Raw genomic sequence first — 9,264 nt, 5'->3', positions numbered from 1 at the left:
TACACTGAAGGAGTGATGGCAGTTCTACTTTACTTAAAACCTTCCCCCTGCTGCCCCAATCTATTAAAGGGTCTATAAATGTCTGAGACTTCATTGTCATATTTTAAGCAAAGTCTTCCAAGAATTCATTCTGTTGTCTTTCCACACTTTGGGATGGGGACAGAGGTCATTCTAGGCTCAGAATCAGCAGAATGAGGCCCCAGGGTCAACTGCAACCTCCTGAGCCTCTTCTTTCTTAAAAAAGGATTAACCTGACAATAAAAAGTTAAGAATCTTTATTCCAAAGTTGCAGATGAGTTTGCACATTTGTCTTCCTGAGTGCCTCCTGCCCCATGTACTGAGAACAAAAAGCCCTGACAGCAGCACATGCAGGGCCTTTGTCTTCTAGCACCCAACACAATTTCTTGGGAGAAAAAGAGAGATGCCAGGGGAAAAGCCTTACTAATGTGTTCGTAGCTCCAGGTATAGCTGAGGACACAGTAGCCAAGCAGGAGCATCGAGATCCCAGCCACTCCACCCTTTTTCACATTGATGTATCGGTTGTAATATCCATTCCAGGCTGTTTAAGAGAAAAGGCTGAAATGCTTTGTTTGTGAGCATGTGTGTCAAAATAATTTATTTCACTTATGAGATTTTTAGGCACATCAAAGTGGCACATACAACCAATAAATGTAACAGTAAAATAGCCGCAAGTAAAAGGCAAACAACAAGGGCTGTTCAGTCAACCTCAATTGCTTCCTGCTACAGCAACAGAACCCTTGCCCATCTCTAGATAGGACTGAAAGACTAATCAGCTCTCACCTCTGCATGTCGCTCTTAGCATCCCCCCTGGAGACGGGTTGCGCGTAGCCAGCCAAGCAGGCAAATCTTGGAGCTTTACATCCATCAGGCACCTTTCTGCCAGCGGAACTAGGAGACAGAAACAGCCAGACTTTTGCTTCAAACACGCTGACCTCTTTTTGGCCCCACTACATTTGCTTCTCTAAATCTTAAGAAAAGGTGATGCAATTTACATGGCATCCTGAAAAAAGTCACAAGCTTTACCTCTGAGTCTGAATGAAAGACAGTTGGCTCTTCAAGAAGAGCACTTCCCTGTGAAGTTGTATGAACAGATATTGAGAGAGTGCTGCATCTGTTCCCTGTGGAGGACAGCATCTGATTTGGTGACTGGAAAGAGCTCTATTTCAAGCAGCCAACTGCCCTCCCCTACTAAACTGCAGGGTTGCACAGTGTGGTGTTTCCTCATAAGCAGATCTACTGGCAGCAGGAAGAGCTCTCGTCAGCCACAAGGAATCAGTAGATCCACTTATTGGAAAGGGCCCTGTTTTAAGTGGGCAGATGGAGCTCTGCCAGCCAGTGAATCTACACAAGAGAAAACACCTGTGCTTGCAGTTTGACAGACTCAGCATTTCTATGAAACAAACGTAAATTTGCTTTCATAGCCATTACCTCTCCCAGGTAGCTGAGGGATCAGCATCCTACCAAATTTCAGTACAGGGATTCTTTGGCGAAAGCCAGGACAATTCAGTTGGTAAGAAAAGGATGAAACTCTGTAAGACATATATGCCCACAAGTTTTTAAGAGTTACAAGTGTCATTTCCAAACTATTAATGGAAGCAGAGGATAAAGCACTTCTCAAAGAGGCTCATCGTGTCTATGAGCAACACAGTCAGTGGGCCTGGGGAAAATGTCTAGCTCCTTTAATAGAGGCTTAAATAGTAATGGACACAGGAAGCATATGATAGACCAGAGATAAACCACATTCAGCTAAGCAACCATTAATGGAACAAGACATTTTTCTCCAAGCCGACTGGCAACCTTAAATACAAATGAAGCAGAGAATCATCTTATACATATACTTGAACTAAAAGAATCAGAAAAAGCAGTTGGTGGTGGCAAGGACCTACTGGAAAGGCTCTTAGGGATCCCGCGTCAAGAGAGAGGGTCACCTCTGCATCGATCAACCTGTTTTCCTTTCTTTTAATCTGATTAAAGCTCCTTGACTAAAAGTCTTGAGCAGTCAAAAACCTGACTGTTTTAAACATCAGCATTTGGCCGTCTCATAAATTTAAAGCAACAGCTTATTTCCTGTTGTTCTATCCAAGCATAAATAACAGCACTGGGGAGAATTGCAGGTGAGTAGCTGTGTTGATCTGAAGCAGCAGATTAGAGTTCGAGTCCAGTGGCACCTTTAAGACCAACAAAGTTTTATTCAAGGTATAAGCTTTCGTTTGCATGCACACTTCTTCATATACATTGAAATGGAAGTTACCAGTGCATACATATAGGTAGAGGGTGAGCATCAGATTAGCATACAGCATATTAAAGGTGTTTGACAGATGCAAGGACCAAACTGGAATAACAAGCTTAGTTTATATGGTCACCATTTGTTTGGGTTTAATTCCGGGGCAAACATAGTGAAGGAAATAAATATATCAAAATCAGAGCTCGAAAGGCAGATGTACCCTTCTTAATTGTGGAATGTTAAGAGAAATTAACTAAGACTCCTCACTATGTTTTCCCCCAGAATTAAACCCAAACAAATGGTGACCATATAAACTAAGTTTGTTATTACAGTTTGGTCCTTGCCTCTAGGAGGGTCTGTTCCCTGGGACACTTAAGGAGGCCATGGTCCATCCTCTCCTGAAAAAGTAATCTCTGGATTACTGACCAGTTTCCAATTTGCCATATTTGGGCAAACTAATTGAGAGGGCCATGACAGTCCAGTTGCAGAGCTTTATGGATGACACTTCCACATTAGATCCCTTCCATTCCAGCTTTCGCCCGGGACACAGGACAGAGACGGCACTGGTCACCCTTCACGGATGACTTCCGAAGGCATCTGGATTGAGGTGAATCAGCAGTGCTGTTGTTTTTGGACCTGTTGGCAGCATTCGACATGGTCAACCATCAGCTACTGATCCACCACCTCGCCAACACTGGAGTCTAGAGGCTTGCCTTGCAATGGCTTGCATCCTTTCTTCAGGGTTGGGGACAAAGGGTGGCACTAGGGGAACAGCTGTCCTGAAGGCATCCACTGATGTGTGGAGTGCCTAGAGGGGTGGTGGTTTCCCCAATGCTATTTAATATCTCTATGTGCCCCCTTGCCCAGATTGCCTGGAGGCATGGGCTGGGGTGTCATCAGTATGCGGATGACACCCAGCTCTATCTGTTGTTGGGCGGCCAGTCTGACTCTACACCGGAAGACCTGGACTGGGCGTAACAAGCCGTGGCTGGTTGGCTTAGACTGAGCCAACTGAAAGTGAATCTGATGAAGACGGAGGTCCTGTGCCTGAGTTGGGGTGGCCTGAGGGTAGGGATCCCACTCCTGACCTTCCATGGGGCACAGTTGGTGCCAGCACCGGAGGTTAGGAGCCTGGGAGTGCTCTTGGATGCCTCCTTAACAATGGAGGGCCAGATAGCCACTGCCAAGTCAGCCTTTTATCATCTCTGGTTGATTAGGCAGTTGGTTTCCTTCCTCGAACGCAACAACTTTGCAACAGTGATCCATACGGTGGTCACCTCAAGATTAGACTACTGTAATGCTCTCTGCATGGGACTGCCCTTGTTCCAAATCCGGAATCTGCAGCTAGTGCAAAATGCTGCGGCCAGGCTGCTGATGGGTCTCTCGATGTGGGAGCACATCCAGCCTGTGCCAAAAGCACTGCACTGGCTGCTGATAGCATACTGAAATCACTTCAAGGTGCTGGTTCTCACCTTTAAAGCCCTTTATGGTCAGGGTACGGCATACCTAAGAGACCACCTTTCCTCACGTTCCCCAGAGAGCACTGCGCTCAGGGTCCCAAAATCGATCAGCCCTCCCAGGCCCCAAAGACAACAGGCTGGCTATAACCAGGGCCTTCTCAGTGGTGGCTCCATACTGGTGGAATGAGCTCCTGGAAGAGATCAGGGCCCTGCGGGACCTTTTACAGTTCTGCAGGGCCTGCAAGATGTAGCTCTTCCACCAGGCCTTCAATCAAGGACCTGAACCAAACTTCTGAGGAGTGCCCCTGTGCCCCGACTTTACTACCTACAGCCTGTGCTCTCTGCACAAATAAGCTGGATAAATTGAGCTGGTTTGAGAATACCAACATGACTGTTATTGTCACCTTAAGTATCACTATTAATTTGAAATCTACTGTTCTAGCACTTTATTAGATCACTGCTCCAGCACTTTATGATAACTGATAATTGAATTGTTTATGGTTGTTTTATGACTGGTTTTAATTGTATTTATGAATGAATATATGTATGGACTGGTAACTTCCATTTCAATGTATCTGAAGAAGTATGCATGCACACAAAAGCTTATACCTTGAATAAAACTTCATTGGTCTTAAAAGTTCCACTGGACTCAAACTTTGTTCTATTGGGGAGAGTTCCAGGCCAAATGGTTATCACTCTTCCACTTTTCCCAGGCCAAGATAAAAAGACTGAGGTCGCACCTTGGAATATGAAAGCAATCTGACTTAATTACACTCAGATGGGAGGGGGAAGTCCTACTCTTCTTTGGGAATCGTCTTTTGGATCACGTTCTTGATTGGCTTACACTAGTCAGCGGGTCAGTGATTCAGTTTTCCTATAAAGTTAGCTTACACCCATCTGGGGAGATAACAACAACAGCAACATGAATCTACCTGTCTTCATGTATGTGTGTGTAAGAATCTAGACTTTGTTGTTTTATAGCACCTGCTTACTCTTGCTTATGCTGAAGCCTAAACCACTTTTTATATTTCTTCAATAAAGCTTACTGCTTTTACTGGTGTGTTCTACTGTGTGTGTGAGAGTCCAAATCCAGTCTTGGTCATACTATCAAAGGAGATTTATTCCAGGGTCCCAGGTGCAGGGACAGGGAAATCAAATAATCTTTGAGAAGGTTGGGAACCCCACAGTCTTCTAACATCCTGAGATGGACAAGCAATAACCCTGGCGTTATTTAAAAATGAATTTATGGAGAGAGAGAGAAGCAGCCCTTGGCCTTACGAGGATTTTGATACACAACCCTTTATAAGCTTAGACCTGCCCTGGTAAATCAAAAACCAACATAATGTTCCAGAGAACAAACAGACTCCAACAAACTGTACACTGTGTATACACACACACACTTGCTCTTTCTACACACACTCCAACAAACTGGCTCCTTGGGTAGCAGACACAATGTTGCCTCTTAGAAAGTGACTGAAAACAACCCATTTTTACCTTGCCGGTCTTCATATGGGAGAATGACCTGGGTTGTTGGGATTCTGGTGTCCTGTTGTTTCTGCTTCCCTGAAAATAAGTTCTGATAATTAAGATACAGTTCTGGAAACCACTCCAGTCCCAAAGAACCTGGCTGTAAGCCTCTCTTGGGCGATGATAACCTTTCTGCAGCAGTCATTTCTAACATATGAACTGAGGGCGGTTTCAAAGATGTCCCTGAGCTGTTGCCTCTGGTTATCACAATGATCCCAGAATCTAAAGCAATGTCATTTTCTAAACAAGTTAGGTCACAGTTACGTATTTCATCATTGCTTCTTCTTTGAAGTATTGTGGGGTAGGGATTTGTTTTAGGACTGTGATAAACCAGAGACTCTTCATGAGAAACAACTGATAACTGATTTTTGTCCATCATACTTTTTACTCCTGCAGCCAGCTGAACAGGAACATTGGCAACCGTTCTGTAGGTGTTCAGAAAACACTCATCAGAAGCTTTAACTGTAGTCACAGCATTTTCTGTCTTTCCAGTCCAGGTGTTCCCTTCAAACTCAAGACTTAAAACTCTGTCCTCTGTTCCTGTGATAATTTGCTTCTCAGTGGCCAATGAGATATCAGCACTGGCTGGCAATGATTCCACAGGCTGGTGTCTCATCTTCTGGTTGACAATGGCAGCTTCATTTAATGGGATATGTTGAACAGAAGAATCCTTAGCTTGTCTCTGTTTTGCAGATGGTTTTTTAATTAACTGGCCAGGAGATCTAGAAGTGGCTTTACCACTGTGAATCAATGGTTCTTGAATGACAGCAGATGCAAATTTATCTTCATCAAAGGTAATTCTGCTTCTACTTTTCTGTACTCTGGGAGACTTTTTCAAAAGCATTGTTTTTGAAAGTTCTTTCTCAGCTGCCTGTGTATGTGCTAGGTCTTCTCCTGGGGCTCTTGGTGTGCCATTTTCTCTTTTCTGCGACTTTTTGGTGGAATGTTTAATTTGCTGTTGTATATCTTCATCTGGTCTTGCTGCAAGCAGATTGCCAACAGGTGCCACAACTATTGGTTCTACAGAATCCAATTTTACTTTTCTTTCATTCCCTATCAGCTTAGGTTTGCTTTTCTTATTTTCTTTTTTGGAGGCCATTTCAGTACTTTTGTTCTGCCCTTTCTTCTTAGTATCCAGACATTCTGGTGAGACAGAACTACCAGTCACTGGGACAGGAGCAGAAATTTCAGTAGAGTGCACAGCAAACGATGCATCTCCTGCCATCTTACAATGGGGCAAGTGGGACTTGAGACGCTTAAACGGTTTTTTACAGTAGGGACAGATTTCCACTGCTGCCGGGATGCTTTTCATTCTTCTGTCTGGGAAAAAAAGAAGACACTATGGAAATGGCAGACTTTGTTATAAGAGTGTCCACAGGAGGAATGAGAGGAGCCCCACAGGCAGAAATTTTGGGTTGGTGGGGCATGGGGAAATTTTGTGGGGCAGCAGTGGAGAGGGCGGAGAGAGGGGACACTATGGAAATGGCAGACTTTGTTATAAGAGTGTCCACAGGAGGAATGAGAGGAGCCCCACAGGCAGAAATTTTGGGTTGGTGGGGCATGGGGAAATTTTGTGGGGCAGCAGTGGAGAGGGAGGAGAGAGGGGGGAGGGCGAGGAGCAGCCGCATGCCTTCCCAGAACTCCAAGCGGTGAATTCACCTGGAGATCTCCCACTATTACAACTGATCTTCACATGACCAAGATCAATTCCCCCAGATTCTATGGCATTATATCCTGCATTATATCCTGCTGGGGTCCCGCCCTTCCTCCAATTCCCCTCCTCCTCAGACTCCACCCCCAAAATCTCAAGGTATATCCCAACCCAGAGCTTGCAACCGTAGCTGGAAATCACTTAGAATAACAACTGGTCTCCAGATGGCCAGAGATCAGTTCCCCTGGAGAAAATGGGACACTTTGGAAGGTGGACTCTAGGGCATTATATACTGCTGAGGTTGTTTCCCTCCCCAAACTTAACCTCCCAAGGCTCCACCTCCAAATCTCTAGTAATTTCCCAACCTGGAGCTGGCAGCCCTAAGGAGAAAAGGAAGTAGGGTTGCCAGGTCCCCTTGTCGATCCAGCAGGGAGTTTTGAGGGGTGTTCGAGGATGTCACACAACATCATGACATCACCCGGAAATGACATCATTGCATCGGTGACACCAAGGGTGATGCTCTGGTTTTTGGACAAAACTTTATGGTAAAGTAGCCCTCAAACCATAGCGTTTTGCCCAAAAACCAGAGCATCCCCAACTTTAGGAGTGGGGTTTCCAGCTGGCCCACTGTGTTGTTCCAACTAATCTCCAGATGCTGTGTCCAACTTGCAGGTGGGCCTACAGTTCTTGCAGAATTAAAATTCTCCAGATCTCACGAAGAGTTTCCAGCTCTGAGTTGGGAAATTCCTGGAGCTTTTGGTGGTGGAGTCTGGGGAGGGCAGGGTTTTTTGGAGGAGGGACATCAGTGAGGCATAATGCCATAGAGTCCACCTTCTAAAGCCACCATTTTCTCCAGGGGAACTGATCTCTGGAACCTGGGGATCAATGCGGAAGTGACGTCATCACACTGGGGACATTGTGCAGTGACACTCTGATTTAAGGACAAAACTCTACAGTTTTACCATACATTTTGCCCTCAAACCAGCACGGCAATATTCCCGACGTTATAACATTACTTCCGCATGACATCATTGCATCGGAGACCTTCCCATGCAATGCCCCTGTTTGGGGGTCACCCACCAGCCAGCTGGCCAAGGGCAGGCAAAACCCTGAAACATTGGGGGAACCCCCTCCCAGACCAGGGGTCTGGCAACCCTAATCAAGCATCAAAATCAGTTCCTCTGGAGAAAATTGCAGCTTTGGAGGGTGTACTCTGTGACATTATACCTCACGGAGATGCCTCCCCTCCCCAAATGCTGCTCTCCCCAGGCTCCACTCCACTATCTCAAGGCATTTCCCAACCCAGAGTTGGCAACCTTAAGCACTATCGGAAAATGTTTGGTCCTGAAAACTATCTGCAAAGACAACCCACACCATTGACAACAGAAATAACAAGACATTTTTGTCCCGTGAGAGGGAAAAAGAGGAAGAAAAAACACTATGCAAGGTTGGCTGACGGTGAACATTAGAGGAGTTGCTTAAGTGATTTGTTGCTGTTTTCCCACGAAAATCCTTATTCGCCACAAGACTCGTGAACATCCCACCCCGTGCATTCCCACGAAAATCCTTATTCGCCACAAGACCCCGTGCACTCTTCTCCCCGTACCTCGATCAGGAGCTAAAACTCTAATTCTGCAATTCCAGGAATCGCCAGCAACTTGCATCAATATTTTTCATTACGGGCATCACACTCCTCAGCTGTCGCTATAAGGTTGCATTTAGTCTGTTTTAGCCCCACAACAACTGAAACCGAAAGCGGATTAAGATAATAAAATTCTTGGAAATTGCTGCACATGACCCCGGTCCTTTATCACATGACCTCGGTATCCTCCGCTTTTTTTAATTCGATCAAATTTACTTCCAAACGGACCCTGCACAGCCTTTGCCGGGGTCCTGAATTACTATTACGTAGGCATGCACCCGACCTTCACACATGCGCATACCCAGTGAGAGACGACCAATGGGCATGCGCCTCTCGCGCTGCAGTCACAGTGCGCCTGCGTAGTAGGGAGTCCCAACTATCCTCTGCGTCTACCAAAAATCACTTAGAAGGAAGAGGAGGGGTTTCTCTGTACTATTAATGCGCTTGCGCATGAGGGTCGCACACCGGAAGCGGTGACAGAGGACGGAGGTGGGGAAGGATTGTTTGGGAGTGCAAGTGTGAGGCCTGCTGACTTCGCGGCTTACGGTCTGAGACAGCTGGCTCGGCCAGGCCATGAGTTGTCGGGGAGTTCTGGCAAGCGAGCGGGGAGCAAGACAGAGGTAAGAGGGTACGGGGAGGAGGAGAATATTTGCTAATTTAAATTTATGAATTGTCCAGTCCCTGTATGTACGGGGGCCGAGCGAGGGACGCTTTGAACCTAACCGGCCGGGGGGGTGGC

At 46.0% G+C, this 9,264-nt stretch overlaps 2 protein-coding genes across 2 annotated transcripts in view; one reads left to right on the top strand and one right to left on the bottom strand.

Annotated features, from left to right (window-relative positions):
* LOC107115477 (chromosome unknown open reading frame, human C17orf80) overlaps positions 1-8,764 on the bottom strand; it is a 9,061-nt gene extending 297 nt beyond the window's left edge. Inside the window, exons 1-4 of the mRNA XM_015417196.1 lie at positions 8,490-8,764; positions 5,200-6,552; positions 802-909; positions 443-559 (exon numbers count right to left, since the gene is read on the bottom strand). Coding sequence (XP_015272682.1) covers positions 443-559; positions 802-909; positions 5,200-6,552; positions 8,490-8,547 — 1,636 coding nt within the window. The 5' untranslated portion in view covers positions 8,548-8,764. The remainder of the gene's footprint in view (positions 1-442; positions 560-801; positions 910-5,199; positions 6,553-8,489) is intronic.
* A 187-nt stretch (positions 8,765-8,951) lies between these two features.
* The window catches only part of FAM104A (family with sequence similarity 104 member A), a 9,715-nt gene continuing 9,402 nt past the window's right edge, over positions 8,952-9,264 (top strand). The window contains exon 1 of the mRNA XM_015417199.1: positions 8,952-9,145. Within this exon, the coding sequence (XP_015272685.1) occupies positions 9,099-9,145 (47 nt within the window). The 5' untranslated portion in view covers positions 8,952-9,098. The remainder of the gene's footprint in view (positions 9,146-9,264) is intronic.

Source organism: Gekko japonicus, unplaced genomic scaffold (genome assembly GCF_001447785.1).
Source record: "Gekko japonicus isolate JY-2015 unplaced genomic scaffold, Gekko_japonicus_V1.1 scaffold1440, whole genome shotgun sequence".
Lineage (NCBI taxonomy): Eukaryota > Metazoa > Chordata > Lepidosauria > Squamata > Gekkonidae > Gekko > Gekko japonicus.
This window is presented reverse-complemented; position numbering and strand designations above follow the sequence as displayed.